This window comes from Lynx rufus, unplaced genomic scaffold (assembly GCF_022079265.1).
Source record: "Lynx rufus isolate CCGP_SWC_20201006 ecotype Redwood Valley unplaced genomic scaffold, mLynRuf1.p SCAF_4, whole genome shotgun sequence".
Taxonomy (NCBI): domain Eukaryota; kingdom Metazoa; phylum Chordata; class Mammalia; order Carnivora; family Felidae; genus Lynx; species Lynx rufus.
In genome coordinates, this window is record NW_025814856.1 from 8,958,626 (window position 1) to 8,984,787 (window position 26,162).

Below are 26,162 nucleotides of genomic sequence, written 5' to 3' on the forward strand. Positions count from 1 at the left end.
ATTGGACGCTGGGGTCACGTCCTGCAGGAAGAAAAGGTTTGCAGGGGCGGCTGCTTAATGTGGTAAACGTGCTGAATGCTGCTGAGCTGTGTGCTTTTTTTTTTTCCTAAGTTTGTTTTGAGAGAGGGGGAGAGAATCCCAAGCAGGCTACACACTGTCCGTGCAGAGCCCTGTGCGGGCCTCGATCTCAGGAACTTGAGATCATGACCCGAGCCAAAACCAAGAGTCTGAATGCTTAACTGACCGAGCCACCCAGGCTCCCTGAACTACTCTTTTAATTGACAGATTTTGTTTGTGAGCAGTTTCACACACACAAAAATTGTAAGTTACGACTTGAACGATCAGGGCTGGGGCACCTGGGTGGCTCTTTTTTTTTCTTTTTAAGTTTATTTTGAGAGAAACAGAAATAGCACAGGTGGGGGAGGGGCAGAGAGAGGGAGAGAATCCCAAGCAGGCTCCACGCCGTCAGCCTGGAGCCCTACGCAGGCTCCCCGATCGAGAGATCGTGACCTGGGCGGAAACCAAGAGCCACTCAGGTGCCCCACGCGTCCAACTCTTGATCTCAGCTCAGGTCTTGATCTGAGGGTTATGAGTTCAAGCCCCACGCTGGGCCTGAAGCCTACTTTACAAAAAAAAAAGAAGAAAAGAAAAATTGGGACTTGTGGCAACAGGACCCAAATTTGATGGAAAGACTAGTTTGGGGTTTCCCCGGATCCAGCGCTCAGGTTTCTGTGGGGGGGGCGGGGAGGAGGCTGGAGGATGGAGGGCAGGCCTGGGGTTGGGAGTCTGATCCTCGGGGCACGCCCCACCTTGAGCCCCATTTGGTCGACCTGGGCGCCCCTGCCATCTGGTCACAGCACGGTGGTTTATCCCCTAAGCAGACAGCGAGCGGCTTCTGCCTTTTGAGAGGAAGCCACATTGCCCGCCGGGCATTTGTTGTCTACCTACTGTGTGCCAAGCACAGCTCGGTAGACCTGAGAACTGGCATTCTAGTGGAGAGAACAGAAAACAAACCTCAGGCTGGCCACCGCCCCCTTGTCTCCCGTCCTGCCTCCTGCTGTGGTTCCCTCCACCTCCCGGATGCCGCCTCCGGGAGCCCCTCTCGGCCCTCCCGCACCTCCACCCCCAGGAGTGGTCACTCTGCTCCGCTCCAGACTTTTCTCCTTTGCTCCTTTGTTCACTGCTGAGTCTCCCAACACCTAGGACGGTGCACAGTAGGTGTTCATTGAAGGAAGGAAGTAATGTATTGTTTCTTTTTTTTTTTTTTCTTTTGCAAGGAAAATTTTGCATTTCAATGAATCAGTTCTGGTTATTCAGTGCATCATCTCTATACAACACACCCTTCCGGGTTAATCTGATTCATAGCATTGTCTTTGAACTCTCGGCTCTGTAAATTGTAAGCAATTGATAGCAATATAAAACCACTCTTATCTGTAGACGTGCAAATCCCATCCGGTCCGGGAGAGGTTTCTTTGACAACCCTCCTCCCCTGTGGAAAAAAACAATTTGCCCCCATCTGCACGTGGATTTGGGTAAATAGTCTGATATGTAAAAGTGCCTGTTCTCCAGACTCTCTTTCGAACCGCGTAGAACATCTGCCTGCTTCCCACATGAGCTCAATAAACGTTTTAACACGTGTCCGTCTTTATATGTCCGTGAGGCTCAGGATTTCTTCCTCTTTTGGAAATTCTCGTTTAACCTTTATCTGGAATCTTGGAAGGGCAAGGACTGGGGGAAGGTGGGCTCCAAGGGCCCTCTGGTGCCTCCCTCGGCCACCAGGAGGCACCTCGAATCCAGGCCAGCGCCACTGAGGCTGGCGGCGCCCCGGCGGGCCAGGGACTCCCGTAAACCTGCTGCCTTTGTCCCTCTGACGCCAGCCCTAGTGAGGAGGACCCCAGGGGCGAGGAAAAGGCATTCAGGCGCAACAGGTATGAGGTCTGGAATGTCAACCCACTCGTTCCCCTCTCCCCCAACCCCCGCAGCCTCCCCAAACCGCCTCTGCCAGCGGCGTGGTTTTTCCTTCTCTGCTCTTCCTTCCACCTGCCCACAAAATCCCCCCATTGGTGCTGAAGCCAAGAGCCCCAGACTTCGGGAAATACCTCCACCTTGAGTTCAGGGTCAGTTTCTGCCACTGCGTGGCTGTGTGACCTTGAGCAAGTCCTGTCACTTCACTGAGCCTCAGTTTCCCCATCTGCTAAATGGGGATCTTAACACCCCTCCCTCAGGAGAATTCTGGAGCCTGAGGGCTGTGAGAGTTGCCTTTGTCCAAAGATCGGAGCCCGAGACTAGCCACTCAGCCGGTCCTCTCTTGCCCGCCACCCTGGCCCTCTCCCCAGGGCCAGAGCAGTCACTAAAGTGTGGCTTTTCAGATACAATTATTCCTTCCCAAGCCTCTCCTGTCTTGCTTCCATCATCCCCCTCCGCCTGAATGCCCGTTTTTCCTGGCGGGGCCCTGACATTCAGCCCATGAACCTGTGTTCCAAAAGGGAAGAAAAGAAATGTAAGAAGTAAATCTTGCCAGTTGGACAGGCCAGAGGGGCTGCATCAGAACCAGGAAGTGAAACTGCTCCGCCTGGTTTCCTGCCTGAGTCAACAAGGGCATGGGTTTGTGCAGGGGGCTGGCAGAAGGGAGGGAACCTGGAAAAATTGGGGTGGGGTGGCCACAGAGCTGGGGGCCCTTATCCCCCTTCGTCTGAGCCGCCGGGGCCACCCTATTTCCCACGGGTCTCAAATACATGTGGGTTTGGGGTCAGGAGCTGTGGATGCCTAGACAATGAGCTCACAGCGGCCTGGCGGGATAAACGTGGCTTCCATTTCTCTGAAGCCCAAGTTCGCCGGCTGCATGGAGAAGGGAGGACATGTGAATGTCTGGAACCTGGCTCCCAACCTCTCCTAAAAGCATTGCTGGGAGGAGAGCAGGCCAAGAGATTCCCAGGGGCCTTTCGGACCTCATATATTCTCCTGGGATCACTGCGTGGCCTGGGGTAACTTTCTGACCTTCTCTGGGTCTCATTCCTCTGCAAAATCAGGGAAATGGAATAGAATGTTGGTGTTTTCCCAAACTCTGTGCATTTGATCCCCAGCAATGTGACAGAACCACCCGCAGGGCTTGAAGGCGGGGCCCTATCCTTTCCCTGCTGGGGACCTTGAGCAAGTTCACCTGGCCTTTCTGTGCCTGATGGGGATGGTGACAGTATTAATATCTAATGTCAGAGAATAAAATAACATCCTCACTCTGTGATACCCTAGTCTCCATTCCTCCTATGGTTAACCCACTAGAGCAGCCTGGGGTGACTTCTCTGATTCAACGTCTCAGGACACCCACTGAAGCATCCTCAGGGACCGGGACCTGGGCATAGCTGACACAGCCACGTTCCAGTTGCTGAAGAGGATCACGGGTAAGGGTGGCTCTGGGGTCCTGTTGGCAAGGGGAGCACCTGAAACGTGGGCTTCACTGAAGTCCCTCCTCATCCTCCCCATGTCTCCCCACAGTCCAGTTATCCTTCCCCATCGGTCCGTCTTTGCCTCGACTTTTCTGGCAATAAGTCTAGGGCATCCCAGACCGGGTAACTTCGGGCAAGCACTTCCCTCTCCAAGCCTCAGTTTCCTCATCTGAGAAATGGAGGCAACGAGCCCCACTTTGCAGCACTGTTGGAAGGCTTAAACGTGATTTTATGCTAGGGGCACCGGGGTGACTCAGTCGGTTAAGCATCCAACTCTTGATTTCGGCTCAGGTCATGGTCTCACAGTGAGTTCGAGCCCCTCCTCAGACTCCATGCTGACCGTGTGGAGCCTGCTTGGGATTCTCTCTCTCTGCTCCTCCCCAGCTTGTGCTTTCTCTGTCTCTCTCTCAAAATAAATAAACTTAAAAAAAAAAAAGTGATAATATCCCAGAACAGCAAGAGCACATTATTATCCACGTTGTTCCTGCTGCTGGACCACTGCTGTCCAATAGAAGTTAACCACGCATGTCGCCTGTGTAACTTTAAATGTCCTGATACCAAATAAAATATAAAAAAATAAAAGGAAACAGGTGGAATTAATTTGAATCATGTATTTTATTTAACCCAAACTTACCTAAAATATTACCATTTCAACACATCAGTATAAATAATTCTTGGGGCGCCTGGGTGGCTCAGTTGGCTAAGCGTCCGACTTCGGCTCAGGTCACATCTCGCGGTCCGTGAGTTCGAGTCCCGCGTCGGGCTCTGTGCTGACAACTCAGAGCCTGGAGCCTGCTTCGGATTCTGTGTCTCCCTCTCTCTCTGACCCTCCCCCGTTCATGCTCTGTCTCTCCCTGTCTCAAAAATAAATAAACGTTAAAAAAAATTTTTTTTTAAATAAATAATTCTTAGTGAAACATTTTGCCTTTTTTCCCCCTAAGTCCTTTTTTTTTTTAAAGCAACTTTTTTTTTAACGTTTATTTATTTTTAAGAGAGGGAGAGAAGGGGATAGAGCATGAGCAGAGGGGGGAGGCACAGAATCTGAAGCAGGGACAGCTCAGAGCCAGACGTGGGGCTCGAACTCGCAAGCTGTGAGATCACGACCTGACCTGAAGTCGGACGCTTAACCGACTGAGCCACCCAGGTGCCCCTCCTACTAAGTCCTTGAAATCCATCTTGTTACATTTACAGCACACCTCAATTCCGCCCGGCTCCATTTCAAGGGCTCAAAGGTCACTTGTGGCCAGTGGTGACCCTACGGGACAGCACAGGTCAGAGGGAGTTTACTGAATGGTGGGTTGGGCACTGGCCAGAAAGTGCAGCTGGAAATTCCTGGAAGGAAAAAGCCAGTTTCCATATGGGGTGGGGAGACTGGGGACAGCAATCGGGCCATTTAAGGGCCAGCTTCGGTGTTTCCTGCTTTGTAGACATTTCAGCGGAACGGGAACAGAGTTTGAGTTGGCTCGGTCGGTAAGTTACGGGTTGACTGCTGTATGCCGGCTGCTGTTCGGGTGCTTGCGGTGTAGCAGTGCACCAATTACACAAACGACCGCCCCCGGGGGTCTCGGTGGAGAGGAAAGAGCCAGAAACTAAACAGCTGCTAAAACACATGCAGAAATGTAATGATAATGGCGAAAAGCGTGCCGAAGGGGAAACGTCGGGTTTTCTAAGGACAGGGGAAAGGAAGGATGGCGTGGGCCGTGGGGGCGGGGCCGGCGATCAAGACCAAGGGCGGCTTCCGGGCGAGAGACGGTGTCCAGGACAAAATGGGTCGGAAAAACAATTAGAGGTGATCGGATTCGACAAGTATTAGTTAAATCTTACGAAATTGCCATTTTAGTCGGTCCAAACCGGTCGAAAATCAGCAACTGCCTATGACTCAACGTAATGTTCAGGGCATAGAATGGATTAGGGGTTCCTCTCTTAGGGCTTGAGTTGAGCTCTATTTCTAGAGAGGAGGTCTGCAGCCCCCATGAGCTCTACAAGGAGACTGTGATCCTCCCCGCCCCCCGCCCGCCCCGCCATCCCCCAGAACATCAAAACTTGACTCCGCGCCCAGAGACGCTGAGAGAGTTTCTCGCATCACACAGCCCAGAGGGAGGAGGGGCCGAGCTGCTGCCCTGGAATCCCGCCGCTCAGTCTCGCTCCCTGGCCGAGCCTTGTTGATTGTCCCCTTGCGGAGCCCGGAAGCGACCCTCAGTAAACAAAGCCGTGTGTGGGCGCAGCCCCAGCTGCCCGGGGCGCGCTGTCCAGCCGGAGGGGGGCGGGAGAGGAATGTTGTGAATGAACCCAGGACCCGCCCCGAAACTTCGCGTACGGCCTGCGCCGCGGGGGTCCTCCTACTGTGATTGGCCGCAGGTGCCCCATGATTGACAGCGCAGCCCGATGAGCTCTCTGATTGGGTTTCCTCCAAAAGACAGGCAGCACATACAACGAATGAACAGCGAGAATTTAGGGACGAGTCTGGAGGTGCAGCCAATGGTGGAGGAGGGCCTCGGAGGCCGAGGGGGGGGCCAATGGGGACGGGCGGCGGGGGCGGGACGACGGCGGAGGATAAAGCGGCGACTGAGGCAGCTTCATTGTTGTGAAGAGTCTTAAAGGGGCCGCATCACCCGGCCGGCCCGGCGCGGGGCGGGGGTGGGTGCGGCTGGGGTCCCGGGGCGGCCGAGCGCGGAAGACGAACTGGAAGGCGGGTAGGGGGCGCGGGATCCGGCGAAGCAAAGCGGGCATCGGACCGACCCCCCAACAGGCCCCGCCCCGGCCCCGGTCCGGCCGATGGACCCCCCTGCGGCCAAGCGGAGCCGGGGCTGCCCCGTGGGACCTGAGGAGCGCGATGCCGGGGCCGGGGCCGGGGCCGGGGCCGTGCGCGGCCAGGGCCGGCCCGAGGCGCTGCTGGACCTCAGCGCCAAGCGAGTAGCCGAGAGCTGGGCCTTCGAGCAGGTGACGGGGGCGGGGGGGTGGAGGGGGGAAGGGACGCACCCCCAGCCCCTTCTCCGACTTGCCTTCTCCTCCCCTTGCCCAACCCCCAGTCTCGGACCTGCCCCCATATGAGACACTCCCAGAGAGAGATCCCCTTCAGGATCCTTAAGTCCGCCCCGAAACACCCCCTCATCCTCCCATTTCACTTCTTCAAGCCCTGTGACCCGCCCCCATTCCTTTTGCCATCCCTGCCCTCCAGCCCACAAGAACAGAGATGCCCTCAGCGCCCTAGATCCCAGCTCAGGACACTTCCTTTTCCTTCTCCTCCTGCCCCGTAGTCCCTCTCTTCCCACCTCATCCTCAGCACCCCATTCAATCCTCACTCCTCTTTCCAACTCCTGTAAGCCGCCCCCACTTGGACACCCCAGATCGCTGCCCCACACCCCCAGTAGAACCCCCCCCCATTTCTACAGATCCCAGCCTCAAGATACTCCTTTCTGTCTCTGATCCGTGCCTCCAGAACCCACCTGTCTCCTGGGGAACCCCCCTCCTCCTCCAGCTCCTTCCCTGGGGTCCTGCCCCCCCTCCCTCTGAGACCACCTCCCACCTGGGGCTGCCCAACCCCTCCAGGGTGAGGGTACCCTCCCACATCCCCCTATTTCCCCAGTGCTCGCCCTCCCTCTGCCCCCGCCCCTACCCCCCACCCCCCAGCCATCCCAGTCCTTCCAGGGGATCAGCAGCAGGGCGAGGCCTGGGTCACAGTACCTGGACAGGTGCACTGGAACCCTACCTCTGTAGTTTCTGAGGGCTCTGCCATGATGCCCCAGGGCTGGTGAGGTTAGAGTCCCCTTTTCCAGCCTCAGAGTGGGCCTCTGGAGAGTGGAGATGTGGCCTGGATCTGACCAAGCCTTCTGCAGCCCCCATAGGTTCTGTCCTCTGTCTGGCTTTGAGGGGTGTTCTTTGCTCCCTGGCCTCTCCAGAGTTAGGAAGTCTGCAGGACTGATGAGTCTGGGCCGCCAAGTGGGGATGGGGCAGGCTCTGATTCACGGCCTGGAAAAATCCCTCCTTAGTCATCTGCCAAACCATCCCCAAGGCCTCAGCCAGTCACTGGCCCACCCACTTCCCCCAGAAACCCAGGACTGGGGGCTCTGGGAGGCTGCCACCCCTCACAATCCTAAACCATCTCTGGGTCTCCCACGTACCTGCCCTGGTCAGGCCTGGTGCTAGGAAAACTCTCACTCATGGAGTCCTCTGCAGCCCTCTGGGATTTGTCGTTCTCCCTCCCACTTTGAGGAAACTGGAGCACAGAGAGGTTGAGAAACGTGCCCAAGGTCACAAAGCCCGTGAGTTAGCAAGCCCGGATTGGAACGCAGGCTCAGTCGGCTTGGTTCACTGCCCAGAGCCCACGGGTTGACGAGGACACCCCTCCCTTCCTGTGGGCCGTTGAAAACTGAGAACAGAGCCTGTCTTGGTAGCTGGAGCTTGCCAGCTGGGAGACTGAACAAGTGAATTCACCCCACTTCTGAGCCTCAGAGTCTCCAGGCTGCAAAATGGGATGATAACCAGTATCACTGAGATGTTGCTATGGAAATTATGGGAAATCACATGCATAAAGCATTTAGCACAGTGTAGGCTGAGAAAATGGAGACCTGATCACTATTCTTATCGCTTTTGTCTCCCTTTCTCTTGCCCCTTCGAAGCCTTGGAGGTGGGTCTATGTTACAGCAGGACCCCCGGACCTGGTATCCAGGAGGGAGGTCGCAGAAAGTTCTGGAACACTAAGTACAGGCCAGGAGTTATTGTAAACGTATTTACATATGTAAATGAATATTTAATCCTCGTGATACTCAGGAGGGCAGTGCTGTTAACATCCCCGCATCACATTTGAAAAAACAAGCACAGAGAGGCAAAGTGACTTGCCCAAAGTCATACTCCTGAGCGGCAAAAGCCAGGGTTCGAGCCGGGGTTTCTAACCCACCGGCCCTTCCCGCAGGTTGAGGAGCGGTTCTCCCGGGTGCCAGAGCCGGTCCAGAAGCGCATTGTGTTCTGGTCGTTCCCACGCAGCGAGCGGGAGATATGTATGTACTCGTCGCTGGGCTACCAGCCCCCAGAGGGCGAGCATGATGCCCGGGTGCCCTTCACCCGCGGGCTGCACCTGCTGCAGAGCGGGGCCGTAGACCGAGTGCTGCAAGTGGGTGAGTGCTGGCCCCCACCCCTGCCGGGGAGGCCAGGAGGTCCAGAGCAGGCGCGGAGGAGGAGGAGGGAGTGGAGGGAGGCCTGGGCCGGGGCGAGGGGAGGTTCCAGATGTCTGGCTTCCATGCCCAGGAAGGATTATGCAAGAAATTGTGAGCTAAGGATCAGAGATCTGCCTGGACCTCAGGCAGCGGGCTTAGATGCGGCTGGGAGGAAGGATGGTGAACTAGAAAGCGGGGGAAGGAAGGTCCCAGAACTTAGGCAGCAAGGACCAGCTGAGGGCTGAGGGCTGAGGCTATTTCTAGATCCTAGGTGGAGGGCCACTATGGGGATTGGGGTAGAGGTGGAGACAGAGTGATGAAAAGCCCTAGACCTCAGGCTTTGAGTCCACTTGGGGGTGGGTACGGGATTCTGAGCTAAAGGCAAAGGTGGCCCTGGAGTCCTCAGCCAGGACGCTCCTGAGGCAGGCGTCAAGGAGCAATTGTAAACAAGAAGGAGGGGACGTTTCAGACCTCAGGCAGAGGGACCTGGTGATGCTTTAGGGCCAAGGTTTAGAGCCAAAGGTGAGAATGATCCTAGACCTCAGGACACAGGGGCTAGGTGAGGGTTGGAGGCAAAGCTCTAGAGCCAGAGGTGAGAAGGAGTCTTGGACCTCAGGCAGAGGGACTCGGGGGAGCTCTCACCAGAGGTCTGGCGGTCTCAGACCTAAGGCAACGAGGCTTAGGTGGGGGCCTAGAGTAGAAGCTTGAGATCAGCTGTGAGGGGTGGTCTTAGGGCTCAGGCAGTGGGGTCCAGGTGAGGGTAGGGGGCAGAGGTTTGGAAGTAGAGGTGAAAGAGGATTCTAGACCCCACGCAGCGGGGCTCAGGAGCAGACAAGTAGAGGTCGAGCCAGAAAGCGGGTAAGCCCTGGAAAGCTACACCTCTCATGTTGGAGCGCCGCTTCTCCTAACTGGAGGCAGGGGCTTGGCCAAGACAGTCCTCCCTGAACCCTGGCAGCCTGGAGGCCCCCTTGCCTCGACATGGCCCAGCCCACCCCAGGCTCGGCCATCTTCAGCCGGTATGAGGAAGCCACTGTTTCTGTGCCACTGTCTCTCTGCGTGACGCAGCCAGGGCCAGCTGGGGCCTGAGCTGCCCAACCAGTTGGATAAGCCTGGCATCTGGGCTCCCCGGGGGCCAGGGAGGGGCAGGGGGTGATGGGATGACCTGGCCCCTCGCCTGCCACATCGGCCCCTCACCCCCAAGTGTCATAGGCCTCTGTCATCTTCCCAGGAAGTTACAGGGCCCCCGGAGCCCAGGCTGTATCCACGGTAACCAAGGGCCGAGAAAACCACCTTCAACGTCATCATTATAATATTCTTCAGAATTAGAACAGGAGCCAGCATTTATTTAGGACTTACTATATACCTACAGTGAGTGTTCTAAACATTTACCAAGCACTAGCTCGTTTCATCCTCATCACAAAGGCATGAGGAAGATGTCACTATTCACTCCCATTTGACAGATGAGGAAGCCAGGCACAGAGAGGTTAAGTGGCTTGCTCTAGGTTACTCCGCGGGGATTTGCATCCGGGTCTTGCCTTGCACCATGGACAGCACCCCTGTCTCCCGGGTGACACAGCGGGCGGCTGGTTTGGCTTTGGTCTTAGGGTTCCATCTGAGCGGAAACATCCGGGAGCCCGGGGGCCCCGGAGAGCCCGAGCGCCTCTACCACGTCTCCATCAGCTTTGACCGCTGCAAGATCACATCTGTGAGCTGCGGCTGCGACAACCGGGACCTCTTCTACTGCGCCCACGTGGTGGCCCTGTCGCTCTACCGAATTCGGCACGCCCGCCAGGTGGAGCTGCGGCTGCCCATCTCTGAGACGCTGTCCCAGATGAACCGAGACCAGCTGCAGAAGTTCGTGCAGTACCTCATCAGCGCCCACCACACCGAGGTGCTGCCCACTGCCCAGCGCCTGGCTGATGAGATCCTCCTGCTGGGCTCCGAGATCAACCTGGTGCACGGTGAGGGCACCCGGGGGCCTGATGGGGCGGCGCGGCCCCAGTTGCAGCCACCTCGGTGGCCTCGAGGCAGGCATTTGCCATGGAATCCTTAGGTCCCCCGGATCCTTGAGTCGGGGTGGGGAGCCATGGCCTGAAGTCAAGGTCACACACCCAGTTAAGTGCAGATCCTGGATCTGACCTGGCCCCGGGCAGATGAGTGAATGGTTGGGAATCAGCCAACCGGGAGATTCAGCCCCCGGGTGGGGGTGCGCCAAGATCACAGAAGCAGGCCTGCGTGTGGGTAGGTGGAGGGCATGAAGGGTATGTGGACGTGGGTGGGTGTCGGGTGGGAGACAGACCAGGAGGCGTTGTGAGCTCCGGGAGGGTTTGGAGCTACAGGGGGCTGGGAGAGGGTGGCGTAGGATGGACGGTAGGGAGATGGATGGGCCATTGGGAATGGTGGGGTGTTGGGTGAGCGAATGATCATGTAGGATGGTGGGTGAATGGGGAGTGGGTGGTATTGACCGCATCGGTGAGGGGGGATGGGCTTTGATTAGGATCAAGGTAGACCGAGGGTGGTGGACAGATGGGAGTTGGTGGAAGACTGGAAACCCCGTCCCCGCAGGTGCCCCAGACCCCACAGCGGGCGCGGGCATCGAGGATGCCAACTGCTGGCACCTGGACGAGGAGCAGATCCAGGAGCAGGTGAAGCAGCTGCTATCCAACGGCGGCTACTACGGCGCCAGCCAGCAGCTGCGCTCCATGTTCTGCAAGGTGCTGCGCAGGCGCGGCGGGGCCGGGGCCTGGGAGGTGCCGGCGCCCCGCCCCCTCCTCACCACCCCGCCCCGCCCCCATCCCGGCACAGGTGCGGGAGATGCTGCGCATGCGGGACTCCAACGGGGCGCGCATGCTGATCCTCATGACTGAGCAGTTCCTGCAGGACCCGCGCCTGGCCCTGTGGCGGCAGCAGGGCGCTGGCATGACCGACAAGTGCCGGCAGCTGTGGGACGAGCTGGGTAAGGCCTATTCCGAGGCGGCGCACTGGACCCGGGGCTCCCGCAAGCCAGGTCTTGCCCGCCCTGACATTAGGGTCTGGCCCCTGAATCCTTTCTCTGCTCATTTGCCCCTCTGATGTAAGAGGCACTGTACTGGGTGCTGGGGCTGCAGCAGAAAACAAAGATTAAATACCTGCCCTCTTGGAGCTGACACTAAACACTATAAAATCCTATCAAATACTACCACCCCCTCTGACCACACCTTTTCCATAAGGGCGACTGTCTGTGGCTTTGGCTTTGCGGGGCACTGGTCTCTGTCACAGCTTCAGGTTTTGTGTTTTTTTTTTTTTTAATTTTTTTTTCAACGTTTTTTATTTATTTTTGGGACAGAGAGAGACAGAGCATGAACGGGCGAGGGGCAGAGAGAGAGGGAGACACAGAATCGGAAACAGGCTCCAGGCTCTGAGCCATCAGCCCAGAGCCTGACGCGGGGCTCGAACTCCCGGACCGCGAGATCGTGACCTGGCTGAAGTCGGACGCTTAACCGACTGTGCCACCCAGGCGCCCCCACAGCTTCAGTTTTGACCGTTGTCGTGGAAAAGTAGCCCCTGACATATCACCAGATGGGCGTGGCAACGTCCCAATACAGTTTTGTTTACAGCAGCTATTTATGTGAATTTCACGTAATTTTCACAGGTCCCAAAATCTTCTTCTGATTTATTTTTCCCTCACCATTTGAAAACATAGAAGTCAGTCGTAGCTCGCGGGCCGTTCAGACCAGGTGGCAGGTTCGATTTTATCCACGGGCGGTAGTTTGCTCACCCCTGTAAACCGATGGTGATAAGTGCTATAGGGAAAAAAAAAAAAAAAAAACAGCAAGAGGAAGAGTCTGGGTTCCAGTCCTGACTTCCCAGCTGTGTGACCTTGAGCGACTGCTTTTACCTCTCTGGGCTGTAAGGTGAAAAGACTATCGATGAGGGGTCAGCAGAGACCAGTGCCCAGCTCGCACTAGGCACTCCACAGGTGTGTGCCCGTTCCTATTGGCATGAACGCTGAGCCTGCCTCGTGCCCACACTGATCACACGCCCTCCCACCCCAGGGGCCCTGTGGGTGTGTGTCGTCCTGAGCCCCCACTGCAGACCAGAGGAGCGAGTGAGCTGGCTGCAGCTGCTTGGCAAGTGGGACAAGCTGGACGTGTGCCCGCTGGAAGAGGGCAACTACTCTTTTGACGAGCCCAGCCTGCAGCCCACCGTGACCCTCAGCCGAGGTAGGAGAGGGGTCCCTGCCATTCCCCCTGCAAAAAGCTGGCCTGGTGCCCAGTCTCTCCCCATCACGGTGCTCTGGGGGAGAGCAGAGGGGCCCCCAGCCCCTGCCAGCAGGAGGGAGGGAGGGAGTGCCCAGGCAGGGGCGGCAGGCAGCCTGAGTCACAGGAAGTGAAATGTTTAAGGCGCCTATAGTTCTGGGCTGCTCTCCCGGCCATGGAGGCAGGGGTGGGGGGACAGAGAGAAAAGGAAAAAGCTATTGAGAAGAGAGAGACAGGTAGAGTCAAGATGGAGGGACGGAGGAAGAGAGAGAGGAGAAAGTGAAGAATGGAGTCCAGGGAAGGGGCAGGACGGACAGAGAGACAGTTATTCCACCTCCATTGTCCATTGGCATGGAGGGCTGTAACACCTCCTCCAACAGAGCCATCACTGAGCCCAGAGTCTAGTCCCCAGCTGGCACCCAGTCAGGGGAGCTGGCCTCAGCCCCGAGTGCTAGGCCCCCTTACCGGGCCATGTTGGGCGCCTCTCCCGCAGGCCCAGAGGAGGAGGAGGAAGAGGAGGTGGGGGCTAGAGGTTCCCGCCACACCGTCTTCGGCCGCGCCCTGCAGGCTGGGTCGCTGCACTGGAGCGACACTCACCTGCAGAGGATCCTGGCCAGCGACTCCTACGGCCCCAGCCTCACAGGCACCATGGGCGGTGAAAAGCCAACCTTTGACCCCCAGGGCCGCCCACTGTGGCTGGGTGAGCCCTTCCCCACCGCGTGCGCCCGTGTGGACACCCTGCGTGCCCATGGATACCCCCGTCAGGCCCTGCGGCTGGCAGGGGCCATAGTCAACTCACTCCGGCTGCAGCGACGGCATCAGCTTGAAAGCTACAAGCAGCAGAAAAAAGGTGGGTGCCACAACTGTCACACTACCCTGGGGCTCTAGACACAAATGCCGACTGCTGGGCACTGTGGCAACCCTGACATCTGTGGGTACCGCTCGGGGTCCCACCGGGAAAGCCAGATCAGCCGAAGGTGTCGGGAACCGAAAAGAATTTAATACAGGGGATTGAGGCCTCACAAAACTACTGGAGGGGCTGCAGCATTAAGAGTCAGGGATACCACTGCTTAGGTTCAAGAACCTGAACTTCCGAAGTACAGGGATTACAGCAAACTGCTGACATTGAGCTCAGCAGCCTGTGGCTGCACTGTGGGCTGCCTCCAGGAGGACACTCGGAACCTTCTGGCAAGCCCTTGTGTCTGTGCCCTGCACAGTCACACACCTGCTCATGGAGGCTGCAGAAGAGCCTCATCCTTTCCCAGCCTCTGCACCTCACGCAAAGGAGCCTGGGACTTGTAGTTTCTAAGCTTCCAGCTCCCGTGGAACAGGATGGGTGCACCAGCCACAAGTCTTTCAGGAACGTTGACCCAGTGTGCCCAGATTTTCAAGACAGGCCAGAAATCTGGATTGTATGATGTGCAAATTTACTGATTTTTTTTTAACATTTATTTGTTATTGAGAGACAGAGAGATAGCGCGTGAGCAGGGGAGGGACAGAGAGAGAGACACAGAATCCGAAGCAGCCTCCAGGCTCCAAGCTGTCAGCACAGAGCCCGATGCGGGGCCTGAACTCACAAACCGCAAGATTACGACCTGAGCCAAAGTCAATCGCTTAACGGACTGAGCCACTCGGGCACCCCTGATTTTTTTTTTTTAAGTTTATTCATTTGGGAGATGGAGACAGTGAGTGGCGGGGGGGGGGGGGTTGGGGGGAGGCGAAGAGAGAGAATCCGAAGCAGGTTCCACGCTGACCCTGGTGCAGGGCTCAAACTCACCAACAGTGAGATCATGACCTGAGTCGAATTTGGACGCTTAACCAACTGAGCCACCCACGTGCTCCAATTTACTGAAATTTTTAAACATGGGCACCAAATTCAAATTCGTATTAGGGGGACCAAAAAAAGCCACAGTGTATGGGCCAAAAAAAGAACATGTTTGTGGACTGGCTTATGGGGAGGCAGGAGGGCAACTTATCAGGAAATTGAGCCCAGGGTATAACGGGAACCTGGGGGATCTGGGACCCCGGCAGAGTTCTGGCCTGGCCTAGAGGCACAGAGAAACCCCGCCCTGCCACAGAACCACTGAGAGCTGTACATCTTAGGGATGTATTGTGGTTTTCCAGGGGAACAGGAGGGAGGGACAGTGTTTCAGGTAGAAGAACAACATGGGCAGGATCCCAGAGGCAGGAGTGGGAGGAGATCGGAGAATGGGCTTTTGGATGGGGCAGGTGGCCACGTGGGGTCGGGACAGCTGGGTGAAATGGAAAATGATGGGAGGGATTAAGAAGAGGAGAATGGCACCGGTTAGGTGTTTCAGAAAGCACCCAGTTTTCATCCTGTGACCTGCCAGGCCTAGGTCTGGCTGTGGGACAGGAGGCCAAGGCTGTGGAGGTGAGGGCTGCTACAGAGCTCAGGGGGCAGAGAAGATGGCTGCGGGGTGGGTGGGCAGTGGGCAGGCTCTGGGAGGCCGGGCTAGGGGTTCAAGGGCAGAACCCCCCCCCCCACTAGGCTTGTGGAGGGGCAGGCACTGAGCCCCCCCATACTGCCTGCAGAGCTGCTGCAGAAAGGGAACACCTGCATCACCAACACGGAAGGCTGGGTGGGCCACCCCCTGGACCCTATTGGCTGCCTCTGCAGGGCGCTCCTGGAGGCCTGTCGCCTGGAGGAGGAAACCCTCGCCCTTTACCCAGGTGCCTACACTGGGGCCCCTGGGAGGAAGAGGGGCATCCCCCCACCCTCCCCGGCCCAGCACCCCAAGAAAAGAAAGTGGGGCCGCACCCTTATCCTTGGCCACACCCCCTAACCGGTGCCAGCAGCCCGTAGACTCCGCTTCTGCTGACCGCGAGGCCACCACCATAGACCTACGTGTCTGCTGGTAGGAAGTGTCTGGTCAGAGCTGGGAGCCGCTGGGTTCCCCCTAAACCTAAGCCCCCAGGCCCCCCGCTTGAGGTGAAGAGCCGCTGGGATCCCAGGAAGCGGGTCCTGAAACCTGAAACCCGTGTCCCACAGACTCGGGCCCCGAGAAGCGGAAGGTGGCCTACCAGCACGTGCCGGTGCCCGGGAGCCCTGGGGAGTCCTACCTGGCGCTGGCCCTCGAGGTGGCACTGCTGGGCCTGGGGCAGCAGCGGGCCCTGCCCGAGGGGTTGTACGCCCAAGACAAGGTGGTGCGCAGCGAGGAGCAGCTGTTGGCCCTGCTGGAGGAGGTGGAGCTGGACGAGCGGCTGGTGCAGGTGCTGCGCAGACAGGCCGGGCTGCTGCTGGAAGGTGAGGCCCCGCCCCCAGCCCGCTCCTGAAGGCGGGGTCCCGCCCCCCACCTGCGGTGGTCGGTTGCTGCCGGATCTCGAGACCCGGCTCTCGGCCCTCGCCCTCGTAGTTCGCTCCCAGCTCGGCAGGCAGCGCCTGAAAGGTGAGATCCGACCCTTGGCCCTGCTCCCGAGAAAGTTCCGGCAGCCAGTAGCCGCTGTGGCCTCTGAGGCGCTGCCCCTCTCCCACCTTGGAATCGAGGAGCCTGGTCCCTGATGCCCAGCTGGACTTCACTGGCTCTGCCCGTGGCCCTGCCTTCTGAGGCCCCCACCCGCCCCTGGAGCGGGTGCAGCCCCGTCTCGTATCTGAGTCCTGCCTCCTACCAACGGGGAGGCCGGGTCTCCTCTTCGGATTCTCCGGCGCTTTTCTGACTCGGCCCTGCACCCCCATCTCCGGGACCTCTTTAACCCCCAGCCCCTGCCCCTCTGTCCTGGGGCCAGCCTACCCCCTACTCAGAGCCTGGGGAGGGGCAGAGAGGAGCCCTCACCTGGGGGCTGAGCTCAGTATGCCCCTGCAGCGGGTCCCTTCAGTGGCTTCGGAGAGGTGCTCTTCCGGGAGAGCGTGCCCATGCACACCTGTGCCCGCTACCTGTTCACCGCGCTGCTGCCCCACGACCCTGACCTGGCCTACCGCCTCGCGCTGCGAGCCATGAGGTGAGAAGGGGCGGCTGGGGACTGGCCCAGGGGACCGGGCCGGACTGGAGGGTGAGAGGCGCCCTTGGAGCCCCGTCCTCCCGCCTGAACTCACAGCCTCTTTAATTCAGTCTCCCTCACGCTGGCAGCCCGGTTGCCCTGTGCTTTTGATTATTAAATATGCATGGGTGTTATGATCTTGAATTTGAGAGATATCCACACGGCACAGAGTTGAGTCCTTTTCTAGACATTTTTGTCCCAACCTACCCAAATCTCTTCCGAGGCAAGCCGTGTCACCACTTTCTGCTTATCTAACCCACAAGAATCAAGATTTCGGCAAACCCATGGTCTGGAAATTGAAAGTCGGTCTTCCTTTTACACCCATGATGCATCCTGTATCTCTTTCTTGCACCTGCACTTTTTTTTTCTTTTATTGAAAAAGTGCCTGCAGGGGAGGGCAGAGGGAGGGTGAGGGAGAGAGAGAGGGGGCGGGGGGTGGGGGGGGTGGTAGATTTCAGGCAGGCTCCACGCTCAGCACAGAGCCTGACAGGCTTGATTTCACGACCTGAGCCAAAATCCAGAGTTGGACACAACTGACTGAGCCACCCGGGAGCCCCAGCGGAATTTTTAGAGGCCCTCTGTGTCCTAAGCCACGCCCAACAAATAAAGTGCATTCTGTCCCCAATCTCAGACGATCCCATTTAGGGTGCATCTTTCCAGAATATTTGGAAAGAATCATCTCTGAAGAGCTGTGGATATCTAAGCAGGACCCAGCAAATTAACAGCCCATGGGCCAGATTCGGCCTGCCACCTGTTAACCATACAACCCAGGAGACGAGAATGGTTTTTACATTTTTAAGTGTTTGAAAATAAAAGAATATTCTGTGACCCATGGAAAGTATACGAAACTCAAGTTTCAGTGTCCAGCAGTAAAGTTTTATTGGCACGCAGCCACGCCCATTCATTTATGTATCGTCTGTGGCTAATTTACGTGGCAGTGGCAGAGTCGTTGGGACAGGGACCAAATGGCCTGCACAGCCAAAAATACCGGCTGTCTAGACTCGTGCAAAGAAACGGTGCCGGTCCCTGGTCCAAATCCATGGCTCACATCACCTCGTGTAATCTTAACAACCTAGAGAAATAAGTATGTTGACCCCCAATTTACACGTAAACACACTTAAAGTGTGTCCAGAGTCACATGTTGAGGAAACTTCAGTAATATTTGAAACCAGAATAGTCTTGACTCCTCTTCCGTGCTGTTGGTCCCATCTGACAACTTAGAAGGACTTTCTAAATATAAACCACATCTATAGAGAGTGAGCCGGTTAACAATATGCCGTAGTGGGCACGTAAAGTCCTCCCCCAAACATTTGTGTGCTCAGCAGTGTTCCGGCTGCTGGATATGCAGCAGTGAGTAAAATAGTCACAAATGCCCGCCTTCATGGAGCTGAGGTTTTGGGGCGGGAGAGACAATCAAGAAATTAATAGGGGGGCCCGGGTGGCTCAGTCGATTTAAGCGTCCAACTCCTGATTTCAGCTCAGGTCATGATCTCCCCGTTTGTGAGATCAGGCCCCGTGTCGGACTCTGCCCTGACAGCATGAAGCCTGCTTGGCATTCTCTCTCTCTCAAAACAAATAAACTTTAAAATTAAAAAAAAAAAATTAATAGGTAAACTATATTGTGTGTCAGATGTGACCTATAGCAAAGAAGCCCTGGGAGAAGTTGGGAGTGGGAAGTTCACACGGTGGGGGGGGGGGAGGGTCCACGGAAGAGCCCACTGAAAAATATTTGAGCAAAGACTTGAGGGAGGTGAGGAAGAAGCCGTAAGGATGTCTGGGGAAGAGTGTTCCAGGCAGAGGGAGCAGCATGTGCAAAGGCCCTGAGGTCGGACTGTGCTTCATTGTATTTGAGGGACATTGAGGGGAACGGTACCTGGAACAGAGTAGGGGTGACAGAAAGGCTAACAGGGGGCCGCATCAGAACACAAATAACCTCACATTTTTATTGGCCCTGGCATACGAATAGAGTATCGTTTATTTAATCAACTGTGAAGGGCATCAGCAGTACTTTGGTGAACATCTTGCACTTCTCCCCCTCCCCGTCCCCTGCCCCAGGCTGCCTGTACTGGAGACCGCGTTTCCAGCCGGAGAACCTCACCCCAACCCGCTGGACTCCATCATGAGCAACCGCTTCCCCCGCTGGTTCATCCTTGGCCACCTGGAGACCCGCCAATGCGAGCTGGCCTCTGCCATGCTGACAGCTGCCAAGGGTGAGGACAGCGGCTGCCCCCTGCCTCCCTCTGCCTTCTCTTTCCTCCTTTCTGTCACGCCTCCCCTCTCCTTTTTACTCCTTCATCAGATTTCAGTTTTCCTTGAGCACTTCCTAGATGGCCCAGGCAGTGCCCCGGGCGCTAGGGACACACAACACAGTTCCGAATCCCGCGCCCTGTGATGTTACGTTCTAGTGGGGGCAGGCAGACCACGCGCAAGGTAAACAGTTATGTTACTCAGTAAGCAAGAGAGTAAGAGGTGCCTAAAGCAGGCTAATGCTTAAGCCAAGAGGCCTGAGCTATGGCCGATATCTGCTCTCCGAGTCACCGGGAGCCTCCATGACAGAACCACAGACCAGACAAACAGCAGACGTTTATTTTCTCACGGCTCTGGGGGCTGGAAGTCCGAGATCAGAGGGCCAGCCTGGTCGGTTCCCAGTGAGGACTCTCTTCCTGGCTTGCAGACGGCCACCTTCCTGTTGTGTCTTCCCTTGGCAGAGAAAGAGCTCCAATTTCTTCCTCTTCTCAGGAGGACACTGATGCCCTCACGGTGCCCTACCCTCAGGACCCAGTGCCTCCGGAAGTCCCCACCCCCAGATACCATCATCCTGGGGATCCGGGCTTCACCATGAATCTGGGGAGGGTGCAGTCCAGGCCTGGAGAGCATTCCAGGCAGAGGGAATAGCCAGTTCAAAGGCTCTGAGGCTAGATTGTGCCTGGTATGTTTGAGGAACAGAGGAGGCCCGTGTGGCCGAAAGTGGAGTGACAGAATTGTAGGATCGGGGCCGGTGATAATAACAGCAATAAAAGCTCACATTTCTATAGCTCTTGCCCTGTTAAAGCTTTTCAAGTGTCGGCTCCCCATCCCGTGAGGCAGGTACCATAGTGTTAGTTTAACCCATTTTACAGATAGGGCAGCCAAGGCACAGAAAGGTGGAGTGCCTTGCTCAGCATCACACAGCTAGTGAATGGCAAGGCAGGGATTGGGACCCTGGTGCTCTGGGTCCAGAATCAATGCCCTTGACAATTTGGGGTCCTTTTGTGGCTTTGTCCCGCTGGGTGAAGTACCAAGAGTGGTCTGGATCTTTACGGAACCACTGCCGGGTGCTTCTCCCTCCTCACACGGGTGCACCTAGTGGGGAGGAAGCTGTGTGAACAGGTCCGGCGGCAGCAGGGTCTGGTGCCAGGTGTGCTGACCCTGCCCTCCTCCTTCCCTCACCCCAGGAGACCCCAAGTGGCTGCATGCCGTGCTGGGCTCCATCCAGCAGAACATCCACTCGCCTGCCCTGCTCTTCAAGCTGGCCCAGGACGCCTGCAAGACGGCCACCCCTGCCAGCGCGCCTCCGGACACCACGCTGCTGGGCATTGCGCTGGAACTGGGCCTGCAGGTGGGCGGGAGTCGGGGGAGGGGGGGTGGGGGGAAAGGCTGCCTGAGGCCCCGCCTGCGTGTGAGCGACACCTGGGGGCGGGGCCGCGAGGAGCCCTGTCTGGGAATGAGGGAATGGTCACCAGCTGGGGTGGGCTTGTGAGTGAGGGACTCTGTGGCAGAGTCTGAAGGTGACAGTCCACTTCTGGAGGTGTGACTGAGGACAAGGATGCGGGTCCCGGGTCCTGCAGGTGAGCCGGTGGGCCACAAAAAGCAGCAGAGCCTAGGGTGCTGGGCTTGGGGTGGGGCCTGGGGCTGGTGTGCTCACGGCTAGGGCCCCTGGGTGGGCGGGGCTGAAGCTGAGGGAGCAGAGCCAATAAGGAGCCTGCTTGGGGGCGGGGCTTGCTGGGAACCGGCCTGGAAGGAAAGGTCACCGCGGAGGGGGCGGGGCCCGGGGGAGGGTCCTGAAGGTGAGGAGCCACCTCTGAGTCTGAGGTCTTCGGAGGCCGGGCCTGCGAGTTGGGGCCGTCCCCAGGGGCCGCCCGGGCAAGGGCTGTCCTGCTGGGGCAAGTCAGAGGCCAGCAGGGGTGCAGCTTGGAGGTGAGGAGTCAAAAGCAGGGTGTGGGACCCGGAGGGGGCGGGGCCTCAGAGTGCTTGCGAAGTAAAATAGGAGGATAGGGAACAGTTGGGGGCAGGCTTGCAGGATGGGGTGGGACCTTCCCAGAACTGGCAAGCAGGGGGGCTGCAGAAGGCGGGATTAGCCCCGAACAGAACAACCTCCTGTGGGGGAGTGGAGCCATGGCAGGGGGTATGTGGGAGGTGAGAGCAGGGAGGGGTCCCTTAGAGATGTGACACACTGTTTAGGAGCCTTCAGAAGGCAGAGCCCCCAGACAGGACCTGGGGAGGGAGCCGGGGGGACAGGCAAGCAGGGAAGGTGGGACTTGTGGGACAGGTGCTTTGGGCCTCCAGGGGGAAATCTGACAGGAGCATGGAACTTTCTAGAGAGAAGGGGCAGGTTGGTTGGTTGTCTGGGGTGGGCTCCGTGGGGCCTCAGAATAACACCAACAATAACAGTAACAGTAATGGCTGGCGTTGGGCTGAGCGCTTTGAAGCAACCAGTACTGTGCAGGAGCTTTTAATTTTTTTAGTGTTTTTATTATTTCAATTTTTGAGAGAGAGAGACAGCATGAGCAGGGGTGGGGCAGAGAGAGGAGGAGACACAGGATCCGAAGCAGGCTCCAGGCTCCAAGCTTTCAGCACAGAGCCCCACGCGGGGCTTGAACCCACAAAACTGCGGGATCATGACGTGAACTGAGGTTGGACGCTTCACCGACTGAGCCACCCAGGCGCCCCTTCAATCCCCATTTTATAGACGAGGAAACTAAGGCCCCAGGAGGCAAGGCCACGTGTCCAGATTGTGTGGCTCACTGATTCAGCCCTTAACTTCCGAGTCTCCTGGGCCCCTCAGGATCCCTGATCCCCTTCCCTGTCCCCTCCCACGCTGCAGGTGATGCGGATGACCCTGAACACCATGACCTGGAGGCGGAGGGAGATGGTGCGTTGGCTGGTCAGCTGTGCCACAGAGATTGGTGAGAGTCCCCCAGTGAACCTGCCGTCTGTCTCCCTATGGTGGCAGGCAGGCATGAGAGAGAGGCCGGGCCTTTTCCGTGACTCCAGCCCGAGCTCAGGGCCAGGCTGGTGCGATGGGGGTTGTGGGGGGACAGAGCTGGACAGAGGCCCAGAAGCCGGCCAGGCTAAAGTGGCTGGGAGAAGGGACAGCAGCTCCAAAGCGTGCCCTCTCCCCACCCAGCCCCGCTGCTCCCCGCTCCTTTGGAAAGGTGGGGTGCGGCTTCCGTCAGGCTTGGGGTGGCGGCAGAGGGGTTGTGTCTTCAGCCCTGGGTGGTGGGGACGGCGCATCAGGGCAAACCCGTGCCCGCACCTGGGAGTCCCCGCCCTTCTTCCCGGCCAGCTTTGCCCTCTTGCCTCCCCCCAGGCCCCCAGGCCCTGATGAATATCATGCAGAACTGGTACTCCTTATTCACACCAGTGGAGGCTGCCACCATCGTGGCGGTGACGGGCACCACGCACGCCACGCTGTCGCGGCTGCAGCTGGATGCGCCCCGGCGGGAGGAGCTCTGGGCCTGTGCGCGCACCCTGGCCTTGCAGTGCGCCATGAAAGACCCGCAGAACTGTGCCCTGCCCGCCCTCACCCTGTGCGAGAAGAACCACGCGGCCTTCGAGGCGGCCTACCAGATCGTGCTGGACGCCGCGGCCGGCGGTCTGGGCCACGCCCACCTCTTCACCGTGGCCCGCTACATGGAGCACCGTGGCCTCCCACTGCGGGCGTACAAGCTGGCCACGCTGGCCCTGGCGCAGCTCAGCATCGCCTTCAACCAGGACAGCCACCCCGCCGTCAACGATGTGCTCTGGGCCTGCTCGCTCAGCCACTCGCTGGGCCGCCACGAGCTCTCTGCCATCGTCCCCCTCATCATCCGCAGCATCCACTGCGCCCCCATGCTCTCTGACATCCTGCGCCGCTGGACCCTCTCGGCACCTGGCCTAGGGCCCCTGGGGGCCCGTCGGGCCGCCAAACCGCTGGGCGCTGACCGGGCGCCGCTCTGCCAGCTCCTGGACGCCGCGGTGGCGGCCTACATCGCCACCAGCCACTCGCGCCTCACGCACATCAGCCCGCGGCACTACGGTGACTTCATCGAGTTCCTAGGCCAGGCCCGTGAGACCTTCCTGTTGGCGCCTGACGGGCACCTGCAGTTCGCCCAGTTCTTGGAGAACCTCAAACAGACCTACAAGGGCAAGAAAAAGCTCATGCTGTTGGTGCGGGAGCGCTTCGGTTGAGGGGCTGCGGCCCCCTTCACCCCTGCCTCCGCGGCACCAGCGCCCCATCCAGGGCCTCGGCGCTGGAGGCCCACGTGGTGTTTCAGTATTAAGTCAGGGAAGGAGCCCGGCCGCAGCTAGGAGATCTTGCCTGCCATCCCCTGGAGGCCTGCTGGGGGGGCGGGGCGGGGAGGCAGGGGGGTGACTTCCTGCCACACGCGTGCCTAGGAGTGTGCAAGTGAGTGCGAGACGTGAGGATCAGAAGCCATACCGCCACCCAGGGGCCCGGAAGGGGGTGTGTGCTTGGGCAGCCGGTATGACCCCGCCTTGGGCACCCCAAAAGCAATAGGCAAGCTCTCCCTCCCCAGACAGGCAGGCCTGGCTTGGACCGGGGGTGGGGGTGGGAGCTTCGAGGCAGGACATTCCAGAAAGTGGCTCTTAAAGCCAGCGTAGCAGACCGCCCCACACCCCACTCTGGGTGGCCAGGGGACTCCTGTTAGGGCATCTAAATCTCCTTTTGTACCCTCCCCTCACTGCCTCAGGGGCCCCGTTCTGCATCCCAGGGCCTCCTCCAGGCTGCCCAGCTGGGACCAATGGCTCATTCCCACTGAAGGATTTGAAGAGGCCTCAGGCCTCAGCCACATACCTCACCCCCTTCCGGCCAGGACTCCCATTCCCGAGGATGCCAAGGTCCCAGGGCAGGCTCAAGGGGTCACTACTGTCCCTCCCCCTACCTGCTAGTCACTGGATACAACTCAGGAACTGAGCCAGGCTCACACTGTCCTCCAAACCTGGTGTGTGTGGAGGGGGGGGGGGGTGGGGGGTGGAGACGAGCGCAGGAGAGCCAGGGACTCCCCGCCCCAGATCTGGAAAGGAGACAGGTTGGCATCCTGGCATTTCCGACTCTGGCGCTCTCTCTTTCTCCTGCTCTGTGTCCCTGCTCCTCCCCTCACCTTACTCTCTCCCTTTCCCTATTTCCCTTCATTTAGCCTTTCTATTTGTGTCTCAATCTCAGCTGCTGACTCTCTTGGGTCTCCCTTTCCCACCTTGGCCCAGGGAGGAAGAGGGAGAGTGTCCCAGACCAATCACCCCTTCTGTCTTTTCTCCTCTTGTAATTAAGGACAAAATCATGTCATTTTGTAACTTTTTTTCTATTTATTGAACCGTATATTGTATTTCCTTTTTCCTTTTTTTTTTTTTTTTTAATAACACAAATTTTGAGACTGAGGTGTGTCCCCTACCCCCCTCCCCCGCCCCGAACCAGGACCACCTGATCCCTGGACAGAAAAACTCCAGCCTTGGCTGCTCCCGGCACAGCTTGGGCACAGCTTCAAGCGAGGGGTGGAATGGGAGTGCTTGCTGGTTTCATCCGTTCGCAGTAGTGTAGATAATAGGGCTGAGAGCTGGGCAAGCCCCAAGAGGAGAGCTTTATACCTGTCACCTGTTACAACACGTGTCACAGTGGCCCTACGAGTCGGGAAGAATATCATTTCCGAGAATAGTGGGGTTCCAAAGCGTAAGGAAAGGCAGAGCCTGATCAGTACCATGGTGAAGCCACTGACCCTGCCCACCTCGGACACCATGGCCCTTGAACTGCTGGGAAAGGCCACTAGGGGGTGCCCTGCCTCCAGACACCAATGTTGGAGGTACTTGTCTCCAAGTTGCTGAAAGCGGGGACCCTGACGGGTGCTGGGTGCACCTGGGTGGGGGAGACACACACAAGACAGGAATCCCGGGCCTCGACTCGTCCTTGGTGGGCGGGTTCTGGCGTCGGCGAGAAAAGCAGGTGGGTGTGGTCAGCGAGGGGCGCGGCCCGGGCGTGTCTGGATTCCTACGCCGCCGTGGAGGCTTCCAGTCCCCAAATGGAGTGAGCCATCTGGAGGGCCGCAAAGAAGGCCTTCGGTTGCCTTCTTTCCCTAGTTCCCTGAGAAGCAGGACGCCCCTCCCCCCCCCCCCCCCCCCCCCCGTCTTTAGGGTGTGGCGGATAGATGAACAAGTGTGTCTGGGTCACTGTCAGGGCCGGGGCAAGCGAGGACGGGCTTCGCGGCCAGGCGGGGTACAGAGCAGTGCTGGGTGGAGCTGACCGCCAGAGGGCGCCGAGACCGCGCGCGGTCGTGGGCGGGGCATCGGCAGCGCTGGGCACAGCGATTGGTTCGTGGCACTGCCCTCTGCCCGAGAGGGCCCATTGGAGACGGTCCCATCTGCCCCGCCTCCCCTGTTCCCGCAGGTATGTGCCGGCGTGTTCTTTTGCGCCGCCTAGAGGCGTGATTGAGGGTAGAGGGGGCAGGCTCGGTGCCAAGCATTTGCTTCACCCCTTACAGTCTCAGCTGCCTACAAATGCCGTCCTCGGACTTGGGGCTCCCTTCTTATGCCCCTCAGCTCTCAAAGTCATCCAAAAATGTCCCCCTTGGGCCCGGGGATTCCCTCGTAACCCACGCACACCTCCAGCACGAGTTCCCTGCCAGCATTCTCGGACACCAGCAGGTCAAGTCTAACCTGAGGCCTGAATTCTCCCTTATCTCTCCGCCACCCCCAAATATCACCAGCTCAAGACCCTCGGGCCCCAGCCATCTCTGAATGCCCAGCGTTTCCCTCGGGGTCACCCCCCACTGCCACCTGAGGTTGGGTTCAATAGGCCCTGGCTTGGGGTACTCCTCATTATGACCCCATCTAGATTCTTCCTAGAACAGCTCTCCCTGCCATTGCATCAGCCCTCCCCCCCCGCCCCCATCCTAGGACATCCCTCAAGGTCACCTTTCCAGCTTTCTCTGCCCTGTGTGACTAAACTTGCGACCGTCCTCACAACAGGTGGGGCAGGCATAGGGATCCTGGGAAGTCAGGAGCTCAGGGTACAGGGACAGTAAATTCAAGCCCATCGGTCCTCCCCACCTGAAAAGCCAAAACTCCAGCGACAGGAGGAAGGG

The 26,162-nt window shown here is 58.1% G+C and overlaps 1 protein-coding gene across 1 annotated transcript; it reads left to right on the forward strand.

Annotated features, from left to right (window-relative positions):
* The first annotated feature begins 5,987 nt into the window (after positions 1–5,987).
* On the forward strand, positions 5,988–24,381 carry ZSWIM4 (zinc finger SWIM-type containing 4). The gene is made up of 14 exons (XM_047096826.1): positions 5,988–6,383; positions 8,356–8,557; positions 10,201–10,557; positions 11,162–11,310; positions 11,402–11,552; positions 12,631–12,798; positions 13,328–13,684; positions 15,388–15,525; positions 15,845–16,099; positions 16,656–16,791; positions 18,886–19,040; positions 20,265–20,428; positions 21,914–21,995; positions 22,400–24,381. The coding sequence occupies exons 1-14, from the start codon at positions 6,219–6,221 to the stop codon at positions 23,257–23,259; spliced, it is 3,339 nt and encodes a 1,112-aa protein (XP_046952782.1). The 5' UTR covers positions 5,988–6,218; the 3' UTR covers positions 23,260–24,381.
* Positions 24,382–26,162: the final 1,781 nt, after the last annotated feature.